Raw genomic sequence first — 25,906 nt, forward strand, 5'->3', positions numbered from 1 at the left:
CCCTCGCAGCACCATGGATACCAGTCAGACAGTGCCAAGGTAGGGCCACCTCATAAATTCAGAAACCTATAAATATTTGCTCGTGTTTTAAGTTCAACACCAGTTTTCATTTACATATCTAAAGGTGCTTTTGTAATTTATCTACGTGGAAGCTCTGGTACTTAATGCCTGGTGGTCTTTTCCTACAAATTGTGTTTTGTGTAACACTCAGCAGCAAATGAACACATGACAGACGTTCCTACCAATCGCCATTTACAGTCAAACTGAACACTGGCAAAGCCTACACTGAGAAAAAATTCAACTTTGTGATGCACAATTCTAATAAAGTGTCAAAAAATTTAGATCTGTTGCAAAAGAAAGACAAATAAGTCCTGTGGATGTGGTCATTGTGCAGTGTAACACATTCCTCCTCACTCAATAAACTCAGTAAATCAATATGTCAAAGAGCAGACAGATAACACTAAGCCCAGACATAAATCTTAACCATCTCTAAAATCTTTTCATGTGGTATTACTCACAGGCTATATTCGCTTAAGTACAGTAAACATTGTGACAGGTACTTTGAGCTGCTGGTTCAAGAGGACACAAGAAAGTGGACTGTGCTTTGAGCCTTCAGGGACCAGAAGAAAAGAAAAGAAAAACTCTTAAGTAAAAAAAGCTGTCAGGAAGAATAAAGGCTTACTTTAATGAAACATAAGCAGAGTGTGGAAGCATCTGGATCATCATATCTGAATTTCTCTAAATAAAGAGCAATTTTTCTGTTCTTCTTAGGAAATGCTAGCCTGGTATTGGCTGGTCTTGTTTTGATTTTTGGTTTTTTTTTTTGTTCCTTCATGTGCTTCCCTCCCAATCATGAAAACATCTGAGATTCAGTTTTAGTTGCGCGAGGGAGAAATGGGGAGTTAAAGCATAGCTGCAATTGCCTCATACTAAAGTATGCACATAACACATAATGTTACTATGCAACAGCGTGGTTCTTTCCATCCCCTCAAAGTACTGATTCTCTGGAAAACACAGGTAGCTGTAAATTCATCACCAGAACAATTTATTGGACTGAATTTAAATAAAATAATTTCTTAAAAAATAAAACAACAACAAAAAAAAAATGATGCTATAATAAACATGATATTTCAAAAATAAATAAGTCCAGCAGAATGAATGACATAACCTTTTTGGATGAAGCAAGATGTGAAAGAAAAAAAAAAATTAAAATAAAAATACGAAATAACCCTTTCTTCGCCAAGTTTCACATGTAACTTGTCAGACTGCCTTCGGGTTTAAAACACCTTCTGATTGTTTTGTGGCCAGAAATGGCTTTTTAAGACTCCCACACATGCCACTGCTGAAGGACATGGAGACAAACACTTTGAAAAATCAAACACAACCTGTCGAAATCTGATTTTGCATTCCACCCATGCAGCAGTTGTTCCCACACGAGAGCGTTGCTTCTCGGTGAAAATACTTCAGCGTGATAAAAATCGTTTGCTTCGTTTATTTGCCTCCTCAACTGTCCACTTTAACACATCGTCATCTTAAAACTACTGGGCCACTTCACCACCGTTAGTCACGCAGGGATTAGTCAAAGTCATCAAAGTAACATCAGTTTGTTCAGAGGTGACCTCACTTTCCACTTTGGACTAATTTTGGTATAAAATGATGCAACAGTACATGCTTGCATTGTGAAAGGTACACAGTTTATAGCGGGTCAGGTAGTACAGCCAACAGTCCTCTGCAGTTTATGTCTTGTAACATAAAGGTCACTGGGCCCTCAGTTAGTCTGGGTGTGCTTTGTTCAAACAAGCCATCCAACTGCTTTACATGTAGAAGAGTTTTTGGAGCTCTGCTTTTAGAATAGTACCTTAATGCTATCCAACAGCTGACAACATTAATATATCCACATCCAAAATTAATCTGAATGAGTTGATTATTTGCAAAAAAAAACAAAAACAAAACAAAATAAAATAAAATTTAAAAAAAATCAGAAAATAATTAAACAAAACCACTAGATGAAATATTCTTTTATACCCTGTTTAAACCAAGCGAGTTTCAGTCAAATACAGTAAGAGCTTTCAGTGGAAAACATGTGCAGATTCAACACTACTGTACTACAAAAACAACCGCTTATAAAGGAAAAAAAAAATTAGAAAAAAGACATCAGGATGGTTTAACTTCTACTCTATATCGATATCTTTATTAACAATCATAGCCATGTTTTCAACAATGGAAGATTTATAAATATCTTTTTTTTTTCTTTTGATTCATATAAGTTGTCTTGGCACTTGTGGCATGATTCCAGTTGTGGAAAGGAAAAAAAAAAAATCTAAATGTCCTTAAAGAATACAGCGCTTAATGAAGCAGTGGTATCCAATCAACAGCTTTTTTTCTTCACAGAGGGGAATCCGTTATGTACATGATGGCTTTATTTTAAGAAACAAGATCTGGTTCTGTGCCACGGGATGGGATGGGATGTCGAGCATGGCAGGTCCAGAAACCATCCAAAGCAGGCCACCTGATTGATTGTCTGGCCTGGAGATTCCCTTTGTTTTCGTAAGGCAACGAGATCCCCACACCAATCTGGAAACCGGCTATTCCACGCCCGGTTCAAACTCGCACTGAAGGTTGTCTCAGCCTCCTCTCCACCCTGTTCGACTCTTCTTGAATCGGCAGCGAAGAAGGAAGCAAACACTGACCCCGAATACTTCCACACTACATAGCATCCAGACAGAGGTGCCGGGGGTGGGGTGGGGTGGGGTTGGGGGGGGTGGGGTTGCTGTCCTCCCAAAGATTTAGCTGTTCAAGCTAAGGCCATGGGGCACCAGGGTTCACCCCTCACTGAAGCTACATCTGATGGCTGGGACAGTCCCACGCTGCTGTACAGGCCGTCCTGTCCCGGGTACTTCACCGCTGAGCCGGAGCCGGATCCCTCCCCTGAGCTGGACAGCACAGATGAACTGACCTACAACACCAGAGCAATTTTTTTTTTTAATCTTTAGGCAGATTGCATTTCCAAATCAGACTTTTCTGGTATATAATGAGAATTTGCCTCTATTTAGAGTGTGATTCATGTTTGGCTTTTTTAAAGTGAGAAGTCAAATGGATCACACCATCAGATCCTGAGCAATGAAAAAGCTCCTCTTACTGGAACAGGGTGACACATTTGCTCGCGGCAGCCATCACCACAGAACTTCAGTCATTGTGATGTGATCATTTTGAGCTAAACACCTGTTCTCACTTGTGTTCATTCTTTCATTACGAAATATTGCCGCCTGAGGATCCATCGAGGACAAAGTCTGACATTTAAAATCACTTTAAGGATGGTACTTTTAAATTCTGAATGTCCATAAATTTTACATTTTTAGTGTCTCATCAACCATATTTGGATTCTTTGAATTCTACTGAAGGCAGAAGGGGTTTTATTTTTATTTATTTAATTTAATTTATTTATTGGAAGCCTTACCCCTGACACCTGTCCAGAGGGAGAGCTGGTTTTCGAGCAGTCTTCGGAATTGGATGAAGATGTGGATGTGGGAGTCATAGAAACCGAGTTGTTACTTCCTAAAAAATATATATATAGAAAATATTGTTGAGATGACATTGTAAAAAAAAATAAACAACACTGATGAAAATGATTCACAGGCGTGTGAACAATAATTATCAGTGACTCACCAGATGATCCCTTTGCTTTATTTAAGGTTTTCGGTTTTCTTTTTCGCGTCTGGATTCCCTCTTTCTTCATGGCGAGAGGCCGAGGCACCTGCAGGTTTCGGATCAGATTTTTGGAGATGGTTAATCAAAGTGGCAATTAAAACTGAGAGAAAACGCAGAAAAAAAGGAAAATAAAAGAACCTTTGACTCACCCCGTGTAATTTTGTGTAGAGCCCACACGCGTTACAAACTGGCTCTCCCTCCGCGTTTCTGCGCCACAGGGTGGTCGTGCTGGTTTGACAGTTAGCGCACGACAGGCCGATTCTTCTGGACGTCGACTGGTGACCGAAAGGCAACACTTAATTAATGATTACAGTCATAGTGTATTTCAGAGTGGTTTGGTGATAAAAACACATCTTGGAGTCTTTGTCTGTCACCTAAAGGAAATTTTACTTAAGCCAAAGCCACCCTGGCTTACGGTTCGGTTACAATTGGACCTTTCACACCCCGTTTCCTAACAATAATACAGGTCCTATTATGATGTGCATTTACGCACCGCTTCTTGTCGTGTGGGATGTTAATTTTCAGGGAGTCCATACTTGATATCAGATTTCCTTGTAAAAACTTTGCGTAATGCGCCTAATGGCACCAGGAAAAGATTTGCTCATATTGTTAGCCATTAAGATTAAATTACAAAACAGAGGCACTGAATAAGGTGACAGATTAAGTGCCTGATTAATTACTTGAACAAATATCTTTATGTATGGGTGGTTTTAATCTTCACTTCAGTTAAAACCAGAATATTTGGGAATTTACCACAAAAATTCTTCGAGGCCAAATCTTTCAATCCCGCATCAGCCTGTTTTCTGTGATTGTGGACTAATAAATTAACATTACTGGGCAGTGTCAGTTTACACAAGAAGCAGAAACCCTCCTAAGCTAAGCATGTTAAATGTACAGTATGTTTTGATGTGTTTTACAACTAGATTTCTGCCCATTTTTTGGGATCAGTCACACATATGTGCTGAATCTATCTCTAATATATATATATATTCTGAACTAAAGCTTGTAATAACCTCCAGCCATTGTCTGGGACAATCAGGCAGGAAACTGAGCGGTGAAGGGGTCCCCTGCTGCTTACCGTCCGTTTCTGTGGTTTAATTAATGGCCGGCTCAGCCCATTCATTTTGCTGTAGAGGCCGCAGGCGTTGCAGAGAAAGTGGCCCGTGCCGTCGCGCCTCCAGAGCGGCGTAGAGATGGAGCCGCAGTTGACGCACTCTCTGCTCTCCCCCATGTCGTCGAGAATATCTGAAACTAAAACAAAGATAGCACATTTTCAGGAGAGTTTTACGTTGTATGATTATACAAAGTCTGATCAGTTAATAAGGCCTGTGCTCACCAAGAGGCCTAACTGATCTCCAGGACTGACGCAAATTCCCTTTCAGAGCAAATCCTGCCCAATTATAAAAATAAGAACATTTTTGTAATACTTTATGAAATCTAGTCTGGGTAGGATCTTTTATATTTTTTTTTTTGAGCTGTGACCTGCAGGGAGACCAGGTTACGTTAGCAAAGCGCACTGGAGCTTTAGTGCCTTACTTTTAGTGGAGACACTTCGGCGGTTGTATGCCCCATTAAAAGAACTACATCAACATGTTTTCATCCCAGACGGCGAGCATAAAAGTTATTGTGTCAGAATACACTCCACTATATTTTTTTCTTACCTCCGTTTGGTCCTCGGATCAAGGGCGCACCCCTGCTCTGCAAGGTGTGCAGCATCGTGTTATCAAAAGGCCCCCCGGTCCAAGGCGAGGGCAGCTGGGACAGCTGCGGTGCAACATAAGGAGAGTATGGACTCGGGTAGGTCCCACTGAGGGACCGAGAGAGGCCGTACTGGTCTCTGCTGCTCACATTCAGCGTGTTACTGTAGCCGGTGTCCCTGGGCGTCCCGTTATTCATGGGCGGGCTCGGAGGGTAGTGGAACCGACTGGTGGTGTGCGGGCTCCCGGTGCTGTACGAGGGGCTCTCCGGGGCGGACTGTGACCAGACTGAGTGGCTGGAGACGGCGTGGCTGGGCTGCGCAGAGGCGCTGGCCGGCAAATAAGAGAGGCTGGGTATCATGGGCCCCACCCGGGAACTGGGGACATACACGGGGGAGTTGGGGTTGGAGTGCATATAACCACCAGACGAGGAATCATATCCAGTCTGGCTCTGGGCGGCGGCGATGGCCAGTGTTTGGTACATGTCGGTCGGGTCCACCAGCAAGCTCGCCTTGTGCGCCCCGCTGGAGAGGACGAGTTTGCTGCCCTGGTCTAAATCCGTAAAGAGCGGGATGTCCTCGGCAGTGGTCAGGGTGTTGTTATGGTGTCCGAAGTGAACGTAGGAGTGTAGTGATCTGCCGTCGGAGCGGCGGTGCCCCAGTGCGTCAAGGTCGCTCGGAGGAGTCCTCAGCTCATCGGAGGTGGGGCCGTCCCTCCTGCTGTCACCGTGCAGATACGTCTGCTCAGCCGGTGACCCTGGGCTGCTGGATACTTCTCGCTTGACCATGGACCAGCTGTTTTCGCCCAGGTCCATCCAGGAGCAATTTCCATACACCGTGGGGGTTAATAAAAGTCGTCAGGGAGTAGTCTACCCTGTCACAGTAAAGAGAGCAGGAAGGAAATGAGTCTTACGCGTGTGGCGCAAAGTTAAGAGTTCAAACATGTTCCATAAACATCTAGAAAGAAGGTCGTTCTCTGGAAGAAAAACGCACATCCACGTCCGGCAAACACCGCGTTCTTATATTTAAAAGATCACTTTGTATTTCCACAATAAACCAAGAATGTGACATTTCATTTCACGGCATGTTCACCGATTCCCAGTCATCTACAAGGCCAATAAAACGCATCCAATCCAACCCACAGTCACTGCCATACTCCCATCAAGCGCTCTAAGGAAGCACTGGATACGTCCGTGTCAAATCTCTGTCCTCCCACACACACACACACACACACACACACACACACATAACAGATAGGAAACAAAACGCAATATGTCTTCACAGCAAAAGAGATAACCGTTTGATAAGACTCAATACAGATAAGGGCCGAGAGGCAGGCTGGAAGGATAAAAAAAAAAAACAGAAATGATGATTTCGGTCCTGCTGCGCTCACCGACCACCACATCGCCAGATGTTTAAACCAGCGGTTGAGAAAGGAGAAAAGACAGCAAGAAGGGAAAAGAGGACAACATGAGGCGCTTTCTAACAACGTACCTGCTAGTTGTGTGCCATAGGTCGCACGCAAAGTTCCTAATAGTGAGCCGCTGCTTCTCCTGGAAGTAATGGGAAACGATAGTGCGGTCTGACGAGGTTTATGAGAGGAGGCGCTTCTGGTGGCTGCGGCTGCAGGAGGCGGACCAATCATCATGTGGAGAGCGGGCGGCTGGGAACACGATGGGGGTGCCAGCCTATGAACTCCTCCAATCAATCACACAGAGAAAAGGAAAGAGAGAAAGAGAGCGAGAGAGAGGGAGAGAGAGAGGAAAAAAGTGAGCTTAAGCGTATCTGAAACTCTTTTAATAATAATTTTCCAAACGTAATCATATTTCAGAGTGTTGTTATGACACAAAGGGAGCTGCACCAGTTAATCCCTAATCAATAAGTTATTGCTGCCTAAGTATAGCGTTCTTCTTCTTCTTCTTGTCATTATTATTTTTATTATTGCATCACGTCTGATACTTTAAGTACATTTTCTGATAATATTCAACACAATGTTAAAGGTCTTCCAGCGGGTATTACAGACGATTTGATGAATTCATTACACTGAATTTGACTGATTACCTCTGATTAAATCTCACTATTACCAACATCTTTTCTAGTGTTATGGATATGAATTAAGCCCTTTAAGAATATTACTCGACAAAAACAAATATATTTTCTGAGGGGCTAATGTGAAAAATTAACTTAAGTCATATGGCTTTTTTTTTGTTTTGTTTTATTTTATTTTATTTTCTACAAATGTTTTGCTCCCATTCCACTCTTTATTCCCTCTCTTGATTTAACCCTCTCTTTGTTTATTCTTTATATTGAGCGCGGTGATCAATAAATCTCCCCTAATTAGTTTATTTAAGTCAGACGCTTTCGGTCAGGATTAAATGGCTTCGGCTGTGCGCGAACACAAACTCTCAGCACGTCTCATGAGACGCGCAGGAGCTTCGCTTTGAAGCGCCATGATTCGCTCAGCCACAATATACATTGAGAGTGAATGAAGTGATCAAAAAGTGTCGAGGTGTCAATTGAATCATCCACTCATTCGCAGGTCTCATCGTGCGTGTTCACTGCAGGCCGGCAAACAGTCCCCTCGGCTGGTCACACTCACAGCCATTCAGCGCCTATTTGTGTCTGTTTACATTCGGTCTGGATGGGAGATAACCGAGCACTAAAGACTCAGCCACCATTACGACTACTACTACTACTACTACTACTAATATTAATACTAATACTACTAGAACCTCACAGCGGGCCGAACTGGAGGCTGCAAGGAGACGTTTATTACTACAAACGGGGCGTTACAGCCACGGACTGAGCTCCACCGTCTACTGTTATTATTATTAACCTGCTACTTGCTGCTATTAAAGGCCTAATATCAGCACTACAGTCTGTACTGAAAACTGTAATTTATTACTAATATGTGTGACTAAAACGACAGCTAGACTGCGACAGCGCAGAGAAGGGCCTGTGGAGATTTACTTTATCTTCTTCTGTTATTACTGCTTCACTGTGCAGTACTGGAAACCGCAGAAGAAGAAGACAATTTAACACTAATATTTCGCATTCCTCGTTTTTATACTCCCACTGCCACTGTTTTTTTTTGTTTGTTTGTTTGTTTGTTTGTTTTTAATCAAAACAAGACCTGCTATTAACATTATTACAGCTAATACCACAGCTGATCACAGGGCCACAATTTCTACTTGCACAACAACTCCCTTTTTTATAATCCCACTAATGTTATGACTGCTTCTCTTATTATTACTTATTATTCAACTAGCACAACTATTATTACTTCATTTACTGTTGCATTTAGCAGAACCGGTACTATAAGTGCTGCTCACTACAGGCTGCTGTCATTTTCTTCTTGGCACATGTTTAACTCCGAGTCCACGTCCACCATGTTTGAGGCTATGTTGGATAAAGAAAACACAGAATTAATTCTACGACCGCTAAATATACATGTAGGTTACATACGGGTAGTTGTAATGTTTTTGTTATCACACACTGTTTGTGTGTGTGTGTGTGTGTGTGTGTGTTGGTGGGTGGTGTGGGGGGGTAAAGTCCCTGCATTTGACTGTCGGCTGCAGTTCCAAGCTCCCACAAACACGGAGCTAAAATAACGCAGGCACGTCATAATTCATTTTTGGAGACGTCTTAATTTTCTGCTCCACCGACGTAACGCGGGTCAAAGCCGACCCAGCATCTGACAGCCATGGTAACCGGAGTGTGATTGTGATTTTATCAGAGGGAGTAACCAAACCGTTGCGCTACTGTCTCCCATCTCCATCGTCTCAGCCAGCAGTTGTCAGGGAGGTGCGAGAATACAAAATCCTGTTGTTGTTTTCCCCCCTTCTCTCTCTCCCTCTCTCTCTCTCTCTCTCTCTCTCTCTCTCTCTCTCTCTCCCTCTCTCTCTCTCTCTGGCTGCGGAGCCTCGAGTTTGATGAATGAGGTGTTTTCGCAGTGATGTCAAAGTGTGCAGCTCGGACACACGGAGTCTGTGAGGAGAAGTGGCAGGACGCCGCCCTGTCTCCACATTTATCCACAGACGGTCAAACAGTGCCGTGGGCCTGCATGTCAGACACGCAGGCCCATAATCTAATTATCTTTATCTTACATTAACTGGAAAATGCCTTTTGAAATTTATGTCTTGCAATTGCACGCTGATAGGCCCAATATGACAACAACTAATAATAATAATAATAATAATAATAATAATAATAATAATAATTGTTACTATACATTAGATTGTATTTAAAGACGGTTTTAAATTAAATCTATCACTCGGAACAAAATATGGCAAGGCTATACATTAGGGTGTAACAGTCATAATTTTGTTTTGACAAAAACAAACAAAAGCAACAACTACAACAATAATAAAATAGGTTAATTCGACGTTAATATTAAGTTAAAAATTCAATCTTTCTATTTTCTATTTCCTATTATATATTATTTTTACATTTTTCTCCTTTTATCTGAATCATGTTTGTTTCTTTCAGGAGGCGCAGGCTAATGGCCGACCCTCTTCAGGTGTCAGTGCCTTATGTACCGACTTGATAATGATTATCTCCAACACTCCAGCACTTGTTATAACCTGCTGCCCATTAGCCAATACTGCTGCAATACTGCATGATGTTACGGTGATAACGAGGAGCAGGAATAACGCTGAGTGGAGAAATTCTCCACTGAAACAGCATTACCAGCCAGTGTGAGAGTGTGAGGTGTCGCCTCTTTATTTCTGATGGCTCCATCGTTACTGTGCGACTAAGCCACCGAAGTGCAGCTTTGATTTCTGAACGTTTACACGCCCTATGCAAGAATGTCCCTGATGTCTCGATTATGATTAATGAGAAGCGACTACAGCTGCATGTAAAACACGCCGGAAAGAGACTCAATTCATCATTTTAATCACCACTCAACTGTTGTGGCGCGTTTTCTTTTATATCTCCACGTTGTGTGTAGAGCCATATACGCGCTGTAACAGGCACTTCATTGTAACGGGACATTAAGTTTAATTTGATTTGATATATTTTCAGTTTGTGTGGAGGAAGTCAAAATAAAAGTTTCCTTTCCTCTGATAAACTGTCACTCACGTTTACTCTGCTGATAATACTACACCTGTAAAAAGACAATTCTTTCCCTCATCACACATCTTGTTTCAGTTTAATTGGCACAAATGCTCACACATTTTCAGAAAATGAAATGCATTTTTTCATGTGCTGACAGACACATAGTGCAGCATAAACACAGCAGCTACAGTTTTTGTTTCATCATTAAAAAAAATTGTCTCATTCTGAAATTAAAGTCTTAAAAATATATAATATATAATTCTGAGGTTATAGTGGTATCTCATGTTCTTATACACTGCTAATTCAGTATATTCCACAGAGATTATTGTGAGAAATAAAGTCAATGAGATATTCAAAATAAAATGCCCATTTTGAATAAATACATAAATCCTCTTCTAATTGGTATTCTTCTTAACAAAAAAACCCAACACTTTTAAAAGCTCAGAATTGATTTTAAAAATAAAATAAAATAAATACACAATACACAAAAAAACATAATTTCATAATTATTACATCATTCATCATATTATATCATTATGTATGATGATATAGAATATATCCTGAGTAGTTGCTCTGAGCCACCACTGTAAAAAAAAAAAAAAAATTAACTGCATGTTGTTTGTACAGCGCAAATAATAAAATTTAGATCATTTATTAAAGATTTTTTTTAAAAAAAAAAAGAAAAAAAGGGAAAAATGAATAAAGCAACAGTCCGACATCCATTTCTCTCCTTTGTTGTAAATGTGAAAATGCATGATGCATCAGTTACATTTCTGAAAGAAGTCTCTGAATTAAAGCTCTACTAGTCGCTGCACCTGTGAAAGCTACTTCCTGTATTTATTACCTCACTACCTTGCTGTCTGAGCCTTTAAAACATTGACGTATTTGTCCTTATTTTATGGAAGACGCAGTTAAGTTTTATACCTGCACAGGTCTGTTTTCTCCCTGTCTTCTACTGAATGGCAGCTTGTCCAGAGCTGCTGGAGCAAAGGCTGCTGGAAGGCCGTGAGCGTCAGACTCTCCTGTTTGAAGTGGTAGATGATTAAACAGGCCGTGACAGGTGTAAAAGCAACCTTTGTCATTTTGGACATGTACCGTCCTTGCTTCCTCGGCTCGCCCACAACGGAACGCCCTGCTCACCTGCCTGTTTATACTGAGTGTGCGTGTTTGAATGCTTGTGTGTGTGTGTGTGTGCGTCTGTGTGTTTGAGGGTGTAAATCAGTATTGGGAGTGGATTTTCAAATTGGGACTGATTGGAGGCTTGTTACAATCCTGCACCATCACTCCTGCTCATTTGAAAGTCTGTCTGGACAATAGCTGTCTCTGTGTCGCTTTGTGTTAAGAACAAGAATATGAAATGCCAATACGGGTGGTACACACTCCTGAAGAAGAGAAGCAGGCGTGTCTGTGACTTGAGAAAGATGGAGGCACATTTATCTGTTGTTATGGGTTGTTTTTTGCAGCTCCAGTTTATCATTGTCACCATGTCACATCAGCCTGACACCAGCTTCAGGGTTCGTTTGACCTAATCTCTTGACTTTGGCTCTAATCTTTCAACTATTGCATCTACTGCTGTTTTATGGACTCTTTGTATCATATGTGCAGCCCATCTCTCCAGATATCAGTGGGAATCCTCCAGTTAAACAAAATAAAATGTTCCTTCTTCTTCTTCTTTTTTTAACTTTGAGATTTCCTAAATGTCTCTGGGCTAATTTTGTTATTCTTGTCCCACAGAGCCTTCGCAGGACAGGCTGGGGATATAAGCACGTTGCTCTGTGATACGAGGGATTAACTGGATTAGTAGAGCAAAGTCTTGATACATGATATAATACATAATCTTATATAATCTTGATATAATACTTGTATTAATCTGCATATTTATTAGGTTGTGCTCTGTCATATTAGATGTGGGATTAAATGGATAAAGGAAATAGTCTCTTGCCACATACTGTTAGTTTGTACACTTTTCAAGCTTGTACTTCCCTTTTGAAGGGGGCCCTTCAGTCAGCAGCAAATTGTCAGTGACAGGCCAAAGTTTATTTACTATTTATAGATGTGTGGATGGATGGACAGAGAGCTCCATGCTTTTGTTTTTGGTTATGGAAAAGTCGAGGCCTAAATGAATTTTCTGTATTTCTGAATGAAAGCACAGACAACACCTCAGTTCATTTTAATTTCCATGAGGAGCCTTGGGAAGCTGACTCATATAATCTCTTTGTTTAGCGATTAAACACTCAACTCATAGCAGGAATCACTTTCTGCTTCTTACTTTTGGTTCCACGTCAAAGGAAAGAGTCAGTGGTCAGATAATCCCCCAGTCCTTCACCTATAAAAGTTAAGTGTTTAAAAAGCTATCAAAACAAGATAAGACAGAAGTGTACAGTTCAATACACTTGGCCACTAATTGCATTTACAATGTGATCACTGTACAATGGAACTGTTCTATGTGTTAAAGGGGAAATAAATTACCTTAAGAGTGATATGTCCGAAGAAGATATAATTCACACCGAGTCAAAACAAATGAAAATCAGAGTTTATTTTAGGAAGGATGTTGATCTGTTTTACTGCAAAATTTAAAAAGTATAAAATGTAAAATGTGGCACACAGTTTATTTATGTATCTAAGTCCCTTTGTTTTTTTTTAGCTCTTCACATTCTTTGGTGCTTTAGATTCAGTGAATCTTACAGGAAAAGTTCAAACAGCAGCTGAATTCCATAGTTTTCAAAGCAGGTCCCCTGTTAAATCTGACAGGGAAATGCACTTAATCACTTGCTTGTCTAGAATGAGATGAGAAAACTGATACCACTTTCATGTCTGTACACTGAATATGAAGCTGCAGCTAGCAGGGAGTTAGCTTAGCTTATCACGGGAGAGGGGTGAAGTTAGCATGGCTCTGTACAAATCACTGATTTAACATGCTAATCAGTGAGATTTAGAAGTGTTGGCAAGCAGGTTTTCTTCTCTCTGAACAGAGACAACCGAGCTGTTTTCCCCCATTTGTGCAAAGTTTAGCCATTGGCTGCAAAAGCTAGCTTTAGCATCAAACTTTTAGCATGAAAGTGCCTTAGAAAAAATGTTAAACTATTCCTTCAAAAGAACAGAAAACAAAATCTGTTCATGTTTTTTTTTTTTTGGCTTTTCTTTTTGTTTCTTGTAAATTTTAAATAGTTGTCACTCTTTTGATTGGACCGCTGACTGCACTCCACAAAAGAAATGATTTCAGATCAAAAAAGGCACTGAGTGTGGACGCTGAGTTTCATCTACTCAAAGACGCCTGACTTTCTGTCTCTGGAAAACCGAGCCTCATCTCTTGTGTAGATTCTGAGGCCATGTTATTGTTTCCACGCTAATGTCTCCATCCTGTGGAGCCAGTCCCTCTCTATGTGTTTTGTCTCAGGAGAGAAGGTCAGGTCTCCAGTACACTTTGTGACATTCCCTGAATCAGCGGTTTGGAGCCCCAGTCCAAGAGAGAACAACCTTGGGCTAAAGGTGACGTCACTTACACCAAAACAGGAGACAGTTTGGAGGTGAGTGGGCGATGGTGGCGGGGATGGTGGTCTGGAGGGTTGAATACTTGGGCTTGGCATTGTAGTGGAGTATAGATAGAACAGCTGGCAGAAATCGCAGGCCCACTCATGCTTTCAAGGTCTTTGGAGGCTCAGCTGCTTGGTAGAAAGATAAGAGAGGAGTGTTTGGAGTTAAGTGAAACAACCAGCAATTGTTCAAATCTAAACTGGGGGACAGGTGGAGAAATATAGGTGCCAGTTTTAAATGCTGATCAGGAATTTATGTTTTTCATGGAAGACAAAGAATAATAAAATTAATGATGGTTGAGTTCCGTGTAGCTGCTTCAGTTTCACTGTCACACTGCCATGACTTACTGAGATTGTTAAACAGAAAGGAGACATTGCTGATGTTATTAGTAACACTTGTCTGACCATGCCAAGTCAAAATGTGTGCTGTTTGATTGAGTCCAGACCTCATTTTCAGCTTCATTTTTTCATGTTCTTGCTGAGAAGGCATTTCGTTCGAAATTGTTATAAAACATATTTTCTCACTTGACTCTAGTGGTCATTCATTCAAGCATATTGTTTTGGTTTTATTTGCTCATTAAGAAGAATATCAATCTATGGCATAACCATAACACAGTGAAGGTTAAAGGATTTATGTGTGTGTGTGTGTGTGTGTGTGTGTGCAGTATCACTGAAATTACATTCTTAAAAATGACCTGAGGCTATCTTTCCAGAGGCGCATAACTTGATCTATTGTGACTTGGATTTTCATGTTGCTTTGGACAAAAGCTACTTGAATAAATGTAAATTGCTCCCTTCTCTCTTTTCTGTCATTTCTCCAATGATTTTTCGCTCATAAATAACTGAACAAAGTAATCCAAAAAATACTAAAATCCCTCATACAAATCTCTTGTTAGAAAACATAAGCAGAAATAGATTAATGGCAAGCTGTGTAGCCCATGTCTGTATCTTCAGAAATGTATCACACAGATACCACGTGGACACAACGAGAACTACGATTGGTTAGCTTGGGTTGCCTGTGTTTTCTCTCACAAGTTTCTGATGCTATTGTCAGGAGACAGCATCAGCGAAGTTTAAAATGTGCTCTGTGGTCTCCTGCTTTTCATCAAAGCTGCTCGCAGCTGCAAGCAGAAGGAATTAAAGAATGTCAAAGTTATGCAAAAGAATTGTTTTTTTTTATTCATAAATGAGATGAGGTAAACAATCTGGTAGTAACTCTGTACCACCAAGGGAATGAAAGCATCACAGCGGAGTAACTAAATTAAAGCACAACATAACCTGATCGTGTTGCAGTAGTGCTGTATGTATATACAGCATAAATCTAGCTTTAATGTGGTTAATTTGCAACAAAGTAGCTTCTATAAAACTATCTGCAGTAATGGTGCAGAAATCTGCACACCTGAGCAGATACAACCCGATCAATCTGCACTAAGTGGGAAAATGTGTGTTTTTGTCATTTGAGTGAACCTACCTTTGTAGGCAGAAATAGCATCAAGATGCTCAACAATGTTTCAAAGAAACTCTCTCTCCAAGCAGAAAGTGCAGAAGTTTGGCCTTGACCTTCTGTAAATACAGTTAAACTTTCTTTCCAGGGGAAAATGTGTTCAAATGTGTCTTTAGCTTTTCAGTCAGGAGAACAAATAAGGCCTCTGAGATCTGATAAGATTTGAGCTTCACTCAAAGAGGTCTGGAGCTCCACCAGACATGGCCGACTTTGTCGGGCACTTGTCCTTCCATGACCGTACAGCCTCGCCTCGCCTCGTCTCAGCCTCTCACACTTGACACACATGCAGACAAACACACACTCACACGGCTCCCCTTCTGCACACATTAAACACATACTGAGAGTGACTTGGAGGTTTTCCGTCGCCCTCTCTTTCACTTCAGTCAGTTGCCAGACAATGAAAACATTGAGATGTAGTTTCTATGGCGTGACCAGGGCTTTTGTTTGACTGAGAAACATATGCATTCTACATGCCCCAATTATGTTTTTATCAGATCGCTGTCAAACACACCAATCATGCACCTTCCTTTGTGCCCTCTCTAACGGTGTGTACTGTACCACACGGAGCAGTGGCTCGCAGTGTTTGCATGTTTGCCCATGGTGGGAGTATAATATCTCAGAGTGGTTTGTGTCCCTGCTGGAAGAAAACACGCGGCTTAGTCGAAAAACAATGTGTCACCATCCCTTCTGCTGCACAGTAACAGATTGGTTTCGAATGCAGAACTTCCTTGTGTGAATATTACAGCAAAATTAAACACGAGCCGTGAAGCCCTCCTCCAGAATCTAACTGATACGTCCAGTTTCTGCCCTGACCGCCACCGCTTGGTCTCCTGTTTTTTTTTAAAAAAAAAGGGGGAGGGGGGGAGGTGCATATCAGGGTGATCTGCAGCACGTACATTTAAATCCCTTATTGTGACTTGCACTGTACGCCTTAACAAAAGAGGCTAAGAAAGACATGGCTGATCTGACTCACCATTGGCTCAGTTCGCAATTGGCCTTACTTCCGTACAGTGGCAAAGTCACGTCCACATTGCCAGTTATTTCACAAGAACGCTGTTATCACAACCAAAGTTGTATAACCATAATATAAATATATAGAGACTGTATGTACACCTGCAGCTAAAAGAATGTCGGCAGAAAATTTTAGATGCATGTAAGCCGTCTTAAAAAAGAATTTGATTCTGTTTCCAAATCAAGACAAAAGTAAATCCGATTTTGAACTTCAAAAGGAGATGCCCTCTAGCTTGACCTCAGACATGGCCTGTGTGTGTGGTTTGTTTTGATGGACACCGGTCAGCAGCTTAGGTGTTTAGGCTCCACTAAGCCCAGTGTTTACAGATCTGTTGGAACACAGTCTTACAACCTCAAGATGCCGCACTGAGGTCTGAGGTCTGGACTGGCTGATATTATCCATGAAACACAATGAACATAACGAGATAACGCTAGTGAGGGATAAAGTGGGTGTCACAGCTGGTATCTTTGGTGCCACTCTATGACAATGTGAATAGAACAATGGAAAAGATGAAAACCAATTTTCTATTTTTTTTCTTTACTATTTATGATCATGATTCTTCTGCTGCAAGATGAAAACCCTGCTGCCCAGAGTTTATTATCTCCATTTTTAACCTTTCTGCCAGACCACCATTTGAATAGCATTTTGCATGTGGAGCTCACAGCACTGAAAAATGCCAATTTTAAAAAATGAACAAACAACAAACCTGAATAAATTTACAAATACAAATACATTTCTTTCCAGAGACAGTGTCCTTGTTAATCTGGATACATTAGTGAAGAATAGTTGAAAATTTGGGGGAAAATTCCAGTTTTCTCTGTTGATAGCATGAAAACTGGAAATGGAGGAAGCAGCTCTGGTTGAAATGACAATTTGTGTTTTTACAGGGAGTTACATGCTGTAATCACAGATAAATAGAAATCAACTTTAGGGCCTTATAGGTTCTCGTAGACACATTTCTGAACTATGGCAATAGCTAGGCTAGTAGTTTCCACCTGCTTGTGACCTTTAAGCTAAGCCAGGGCTAATCACCTCCAGGGCCCAAGCTCCAGAAATGCTTGGGTCTGATTTGGGTTTGTGTGGAAGGATGTAGCAGTTATTGACAGTGACTGACCCCTAAGGTACAGTTTGAAAATCAAAATATCTCATTACAGTCTTATTCTTTTTCAGCGCTGTGTTAGAAAAATGACAATGTAATGTAGCACAAGCAATATTCTTTTTATCACAAAACTTATTTACATTGCAGTACAACACTAATATTTCCTCATCTCACAGCTGCAGACCATGAGGTGAGTCATTCTACACAGTCTGCACAGTGGTTGTACACCTTAGACTTTTACCCCAGAGTAAAGTACCTGCAGCAGTACGTGTAAAACTTGCTTCCTCTTAACCTCAGAGAAGACATCTTTACGTCTTGGCATTTAATGGAAGAAAAAGATAAAGATAAAGGTCATGATGAAGGTCGTTTAAAAGATCTACCAAGGGAGAGGACTGAGCTGCATGGGCGAGTTTTTGTGGGAGATAATGAAGCTGAATAGAGGGAGGGAGAGGAAGAGGAAGAAAGAGTTACGACTAGGAGGGAGGCTGCTTTCCGACACCACGCAGGGTGAAGGCTGGCCACGCTGTGGAAGCCTGCATGCGCACACAAATACACACCTAGCGGGAATCCTACCTGTGACTCAGGTCAGTGGGAGTCTCGAGAGCGACAGGCACTAATCAGTAACAGTGTTATATGGTTGTGTTAATCGTTAACATGGCCCCTAGACACTGTGCCCCTGGCCCAAGCATCTGCAGCCCATTTACAGGCATCATTCATGGAAAGAACAAATAGTCTGAATGCTTGTTGGGCACATCAGCTTTATATGAACCAACTCCTCTGACATGCCTACAGGTGTTTGGCAGAAAACACTCCTAAAAAAGCAAGATCATTGGTTAGAACCAGATCGTTTATTGGAGATCAAACTTTGTTATTAACCCCATAAAGCCTTGCCGTGTTCTGCACAACTTTATTGCCCAGTTTTTTTTTTCTCTTCTCTTCTCTTCAAGCTATTCCTTCCAGGGTCATATTAACAGGAGTGAGTGCTATCTGTCTGCTCGACTCCCTCACACAGCCTTCTGGCTTCACACACACAAATGAATATTTGACAAACACCTCTGTCAAAATATTAGTAGCTGCTTCGAAATCAGCCGTTACTCTCCATCGTCTCGCTCTGTCTACACAAAGACACACACATATCTGTACAAAAAACCCCAGAAAACTTACACAAACACTTAGTTTCTCCTCCCTAGATTCTAGATAAATAGCAGGAGCAGAAAATCAAGCTCAGGTCAGGATAACCTCTCAGTGGTGACCCCCTGGCTCTTTCTCATGTAGCGACCCCTCTCTCCAGCTGCTAAGTCTGGCCTGTTGGCCCCATCCCTGCTATCAGGTCAACCACACACACACACAAAACACTTGTGCATAAATGAACATGCACATTAGTACTTCAGTCAGGTCCCTTGTCCCCTCTATACAAGTTGGTTTGCAATTTCATTTTTCAGTATTCCACGTCCAAGCGGCATTGATCAAGTCTCAAAGTCCAAGAGCTTGATGCGAACGTAATGGCAGTGACATCAAAAGTGCACTAAGGCAATGTTAATGCTTCTCTATCCGGGCAGATGGAGGTGTGTGTGCACAGTGCAAACAGACCCTTGTACCGAGGAGGCTAAGCTGGAGCACTCAACAGTGTAAAAAAATCTGGGCTAATGTCTGTTTCTCTCACTAAATTGTTTTTTGATAAGGGAATATCTGGAGATAAGTGTTGTCACTGTCCTATCTGAAAACCGGAAGCCAGTTCGATAAATCTCCCCCGTAATCTAATAGGAGTCATGGGCAGTAGCTACCATTGAGGGAATACTGTCTGCTGCACTGGGCTGAAGTGAAGACTCACTCTGATTAAAGACCAGAGAGAAGTTAGCCAACAACGCCAGCTTGTAAAAAATGATAACATCTTTACATTAAACAAATGACTATCGCTACTCCTTCAGGATTACTTTGGATTTGTTGACATATTAAAGTAATACTGATAGTCTTTGTCAGTTGCCTGGTGACAGTGTATCTCTGTTACATTGCATGGAGCCACGAAATGAAACAAAGCAGAAACATTTGGTCCATGTATCACATTCTGTGTACCTGATGTGAGGCCAAGATGGTGACCTCTTTATGGATGAAAATGTCAGATGTCATTTGGTTATATCTCCACATGGGGTGTTTGTGCATAATATAATTAATAAATGTAATTTTTAGCAGTTTCTTTCTTTAAGTTAAAATGTCCATATTAATACAACATATTGTACATACTGAAATAATTACAGATAATTGTTTTGTATTGACACTTTGATTTGATAGCCTATTTTGGTTGCAGGTTGATTTGATAGCCTACAGTAGTAAAAATGTGGTAAGAATGATAGTCCAATGTCTTTGATATAGTCAAGGACACCTTTTAGCAGATAATCAACACACTGCAAGAAATTTAATCTGACCAGACAATTCAGGTAAACTGTCTGGGTGTTTGGCCTGGTAATTAGTGAGGTCTAAATAGAAAGCATTTAAAAGGTGGCTAACCTTGCACCCCGGCTGTAAGAGGAGAGGACTGCTGTTGCCTTAATGGTAGGAAAAATGTATTTGACAAAAGGTTACTTTCTTCCTTTAAGACTAGAATTTGTGTGGTCAGCTCTGGTTGAATTAAAGAAAAGAGTTACATTAATGAGATATTTTTTCAGGAAATCAAACAGGATGAAAATAATATGTTAACTTGGATGTTGTGTAAATTATATTATGAGTTTTGTAGTTTAGTGTATTACCCGCATTAGTTTTAAAAAGCAGAATAAATTCACGAACAGAGAGAGATTGTCATAGGTGTCCTTGCTTGCAAACTAATAAATGCAACAAAATAAGTGACTGAAGGCTAATGCAACCATGACAGTGGTTTTGCATTTTGAATTGACTTGAATGTTAGACAGTGTCTGCTTGGATTGTAGAAGATCAGTCTAAAACTTCTGAAATAGACCTGCAATTCCTTCTGTCAATACCACAGAGGCCCTTAATCATTCTGTCTCTTCACTGTTCCCTGAATCTCGTTCTGTTACACCAATCTCTGAACTGGAGGCAAACGGGGTCTCCTCCCCCCAGTGACCCATGCTCCCAGGGGTTGGTGTTAAGTAAACTTTGTCAGCCATGCAACGATCTCCAGCAGATAATTGTCTTTCTGCTCATCAGGAGACCTTCTCCATGACCCCCACCACTCTGCCTTGGCATTCCTCTGCCACACCACCTCCCTGACCCACCTTGTCTTGATCTCTCCTGCCCTCCCCCGTCATCCTCGGCCATCCGTCCGTCGCCTTGGATCCTGCTCTCTGTCCCAGCAGCCCATGCGGCTGACTAGTGTCTCCTCGGTTGGAGACAGCCTATCAGGGGCCTCACGTCATCTGTCTCCAGGACCTGACTGACAGGTCGACCTCAGAGATTACCAGCTACTATCAGAGGAAGGGGGGGTTGTCTGTCCTAAGTGGATGCTCCTTTCTCTCACCATAACACTGGTTGGGAACTGGAACCTGCTTTAGGCCTCTGAAACTCTGATGTGGCATTTTTATCTGTCTGGGCTTTTCTGTTGATTTGCTACAAGGTCTGCAGGGACGGAGTACCAGACAGTGACAGATATCAACTATCTTGGCCAGGGTAGACAGCAAGGAGAGAAAACTTCAAGCTTGTTGGTCTTTGCTGTAAACACCTAGTGAGCTTCAACTGTCCACCCATGGGGTTTGTAATAACAGCACGGAAAATTGCCAGTCTGCTATCAAGGTCCAGATGCTGCATTCCCAGGCTGCACGCTGAGACCTTCAACCAAAATATTAACAGGGTGTGGGGTTTGTGAAAATGCAGGTAGAAAATATTCCATGAAAGTCAGTATTAATTGAAAAGTGATGAGTAGCAAATTCTAAAAAAAAAATAATAATAAACCTGATTGTGAAATTATTAAGAGTAGTTTGAAATTTGAGAAAAACATATTCACCTTCTTGCAAAGAGTTATATGATAATACTGAATATTGATAGTCTGGAGGCTGGGAAAACAATTAGTCTGACTCTGTATGGCTTAGACAGCCAAGAAGACAAGCTAATTAGTGAGCGATACTTGCTGGTGGGCAAATTTATTAGCACTGGACAGAGCCAGGCAAGCTCTTTCCCCCCGTGTCTATGATTTGTACAAAGCTAAGCTCACTACTTACTAGCTGTAGCTTTGAATTACCATCTAACTCTTAGCAAGGAAAGTGTTTGTGGGTTTGTTTGGTTTTATTTGGTTTTTTTGTTTTGTTTTTTATTTTTATTTTTTACTTTTCAATAGTCTTTTAGAGGCTCTGTATGCAAACTATAACAGACTGTTAGCTTAGCTTACCACAAAGATTGGAGACAGCTAGTCTAACTCTGTCCTAACATGGCTTAAGTCCTCCTCCTACCATCACCTTCAAAGTTCAGCAATTAACACTTTATATCTTTTTTGTTTTTAATCTTAATTGCGTGTTCCAGAATATTTCTCGGCAGCCCTACAATCTCCTGTCTTTGGGCCAGTGCTACGCTAACCATTTGCTGAGCATAACTTCATATTCAGTATAGAGTGGCATCAATCCTCTGATCTAACTCTTGACAAGAAAGCAAATATATTTCTCAGGCCTTCAAATTGCCAAAAATAAACTTTTTTTTTGTTTTCTATAGAAGAGCTGGTATATAACTACAGTCTAGCTTCACTTTTTCTAACAGAAGCTTCTGGCATTTAAAAAAAGACCTTTTTCACTGCCAGGTGGTGTGAAGCTGGTTAACTCTCAAGCTCTCGTCACCACTCTATGTCTAGAACATGGAGCCCTGGGATATTTGTGTATCGTGTATTGATTTGGAGGTACAACCCTTGGCTGTAAAACAAAGATAAGGAAGTTAGGCATTAACTAGTTTTTCCAGGGGTCACTCCGAGCCTGTTTCACATAGCTGGAACCCACATGGAAAAAAAAAAAAAAAAACACCAAAACGCTCGCTCTTGTGATGGACTCTGGAATATTGATTTTTCTTTGCGAACAAAAAAAGGCCTTTGCAGTCAGTATTTCCCTGAGCTCAGATAGGACTGTTACATTCCTGTCTACTCCCTCCAAGGTTACTGCCTGCTCAGTGGAGGCGAGCACCTGTCAGATGTACGCTTGTTTTGTTATACAACGTGTCTTTGTAGCATTTGCTGCATTCATAGAGCCTCCTTTATTCCACTAATGGAAAGAAATTGTAAGACAAAAACAAAATACTCAGGGGAATTCAGTAAACTCTGGCTTGGGAAGTTTCCAAGTTGTCTTTATCAAAACTCACAAGGATAACAAAATGTTGAACTCTCTATGTGCCTGGGGTTTAAATACTTATCCAAAAGCCAACCTTGTTTAGAAGGCATCACGTGGCCCCATGCAGGATGACAGTGTCATCAACACCATCTTGTTTGCTTAGTTGAGGGTTGAATGTGATGAGGTTTGCACTTGTTGATTAAGTATGTCTACCCCATTGTTCTACATACTTGTAGAGGTGTGAAATTGATCCCGTCTAAAGAGAGCACTAGTTTCATTTGGTTAATTATTTGAAGAACTTACCTATTGCTCTGATGCAACATGGTGATCCTGGTGGTTATCAGTGTGATTTCTTAATAGAAATAAATCTAACTATGAATACTAGCTCTTTACAAGTTATGGTTTCTGTGTTAGTTAATTGATTTAATCAGAGGTGGTGTATAATTTTAACCATTTTTACATGATTGGTAATTGCTCCTCTGTTAGTGTTTGTAATCTACTCAATAAAATTAATAGGTTGCTGAATTTCTAACCCTGTCAGGAATCTTTTCAATCTCAGCATCAAAAGCACTTGACAGTTTACTGCCCAGCCAAAGGTTGCACTTCCACACTTTTATAGAATTATTAAGTAAGCAATTATGATAACCCACTGTTTTAAAGATAATAGGATGATAAGGTTCTGCCAAACTCACACTGTAGTTTGCCCTACGCTGTTCTTCCTGAGGAGAAAATCAATATGTTTTGCACTTAGGCCACTTCGTCCTCTTGACACGCTGAGTGCTTATTTTACCTGTTGATGTTTAAGATTTCAAGATGAGCCTTAGGAAATAATAATCATAATCTAATAAAATACACCTTGTTGCCATAGATTGTAATGACCCTGCGTGGCTAGTGGCATTTTATCAAAGCTCATAAACCTTGAATGACTATATATTGATAAAGACTGTTTAAAGTGTCATTGGAACGATAACATTTGCACTGTAAATGTGGCATGCAGGCTCCAGCCTCCAATCGTGTTGGGATGATAAGGACAAGCAAGAGTGGGTCTGAAACCAACAGGTCAAAAGCCACTTAATATTTAGTTTGGGGATGTTGAAAGCCAAGTTTTACTTTGTCAAAATCCTTAACTGAACATAAATGAACTCCTGTGGTTCTCTAAAATGAGAAGATAATTTAGCAATAATAAGCAATACCTGGCAAAGTATTTGCAATCAGTGCAATTTGTCCTTAAACACTGAACTCAAAGTAATTAGTATTGTGTAAGGAAATGTGACCCAGAGTTAAGCTGTTCTGATACAACATGCACATGATTTTAGGTTTGCATGATAACAAAATGCAATTAAAAAAAAACAATTTAAAAAAAAATGTACAATTTAACTTCAACAGAAAAAAAATGAATTAAACTGCAAAAATTTGGTGACATATGAGAAAAGGAACTACTGAAAATACATGGGAGTTACTCGCTTGTATTTTTCTAATCGCATATATGATGGACTTTACTGAGTGCTGTTTTCTGTCAACCTCCTCCCTCTACACGCATAAATAATCACCCGCTGAGAGAGAGATGAATGAGTGCTTTGACACTTTGCCCTGATCAATATCAATAAAGCAATCGGCATGTCAGGGGCCTACATGTTTTGAGGAGGGATCTGTGGTAGAGGATAACTGAGTTTATGGGTTTACTGTGGAGGTGGGACTGCTGCTTTCAGGTACATCAACACACCCATACAAACACACAAACACGTGTATAGTTTTATCACATTGGGGGACATTAGGGAAAGGTTTACCATAACCACAACTGGTACATGCTACATTTTACCATAGCTACAAATGAAATAAATTTAAGACAGTTTGGCTTCTGCTGAAAGTACCAGCATTTAAAACCAAAGAGTTTTATCCCCACTATTTGACAACTGACAGTTAACCGGCTTAAAGTCCAAAAATTGGTCCCCAAATGCAACACATGCAGGACCCACATCAGGCCCTTCCCTTCTTCTCTGGGCCTCGAAGAGTCTGCCCAGACAGCCAGTTTGCACTTTGCTCAGCCCCGGCCATAAACTGAAACAATAAATTCAATCGGACCTCTGAACTGAATGACATGAGAGAGAAAGAGAGGGAGAGGACCTTCAGACAGTCAGCAATCAATTCCTCCAACATGGAAGGAAAACCCAAGTGGCCAAAGCAGATGAAATTTCTCCCCTTTTCTTTATCTGTGTGCTCTGACTGAATCCAAGGAGGAATTGATTGCTGCAGCTGCAGGTTTTGTTTGAAAAAGCACACTGACAATAAGAATTTCTAGTCAGAATTTGTCAAATAATGTTGTGTAATAAGAAATGTGTAAATGGAAATGATTCAAGGTCTAATACTCTAACTTTGTCCTCCTTTCTGTTAAAATATGACAGAATTAATTATTAAGACATTAGAAATCAGAAAAATGTGTTTAATGTAAATCTTTTGTTTTTTACAGCTAAATGCTGAGACCCTAAATGATGGTTATTTCTCAGGATTTCAGTTTTGCTCAGACAATTTAATGAGATATCCTTCATACTTTACTTAAACATACTGGCGATAACATTTTAATTCAGCTTTTTGAAGTGTTGGACCATAACTTGTTTGATAACTAACTGTTAAAAACTAAAATCACACCTCACACTGTATGCTGGTTTAACAATTATTTGTCTGTTGTATATGCTTGTTCTTAATCAAGTAAGGGCAGTTATGTATGCAGATGAACACCACTTTTACAGGAATTATCAACTGGGGATGTGTCTAGTGCTTTGGATAAGGAAGTACTATCAGCTGTAGTAAGGCCATGGAGTACCAAGTTAGTTCTTAGTCTATCAAAAACAAATTTGTATTGGGATCAAATTTTAGACTTGTCTGTACAAGGAGTGCCTGAGGGACAGGGAGAGGAAACTAAACCCTTTGGAGTAATATTAGAGAGCAGATTGATGTGGTCAAAGCACAACACAACAGTGCCTTTCTTGCATTAGCTCTTTTTGGATTAATGTCCAGTGGTGTGGTCAAGCGCATCACATAAAGAC

General features: G+C 40.7%; 1 protein-coding gene across 1 annotated transcript; it reads right to left on the reverse strand.

The window, feature by feature from the left end:
* Positions 1 to 661: 661 nt before the first annotated feature.
* gata6 (GATA binding protein 6) lies at positions 662 to 7,036 on the reverse strand. The gene is made up of 7 exons (XM_046409147.1): positions 6,899 to 7,036; positions 5,370 to 6,278; positions 4,787 to 4,959; positions 3,858 to 3,983; positions 3,667 to 3,754; positions 3,458 to 3,555; positions 662 to 2,956 (listed from the first exon to the last, which is right to left on the reverse strand). Exons 2-7 carry the CDS (start codon positions 6,217 to 6,219, stop codon positions 2,795 to 2,797), a joined length of 1,497 nt encoding a protein of 498 aa, XP_046265103.1. The 5' UTR covers positions 6,220 to 6,278; positions 6,899 to 7,036; the 3' UTR covers positions 662 to 2,794.
* Between the last annotated feature and the right edge of the window lie 18,870 nt (positions 7,037 to 25,906).

Source organism: Scatophagus argus, chromosome 13 (genome assembly GCF_020382885.2).
Source record: "Scatophagus argus isolate fScaArg1 chromosome 13, fScaArg1.pri, whole genome shotgun sequence".
NCBI lineage: Eukaryota > Metazoa > Chordata > Actinopteri > Scatophagidae > Scatophagus > Scatophagus argus.

Excerpts from the sequence above, each read along its gene's own strand:
- gata6 (XM_046409147.1), bottom strand. The coding sequence starts at position 6,219 with ATGGACCTGGGCGAAAACAGCTGGTCCATGGTCAAGCGAGAAGTATCC. Across the intron at positions 4,960-5,369 it reads GATCCGAGGACCAAACGGAG|TTTCAGATATTCTCGACGAC; the intron begins GTAAGAAAAAAA and ends TCTTTGTTTTAG. Across the intron at positions 3,556-3,666 it reads TAAAGCAAAGGGATCATCTG|GAAGTAACAACTCGGTTTCT; the intron begins GTGAGTCACTGA and ends TATATTTTTTAG.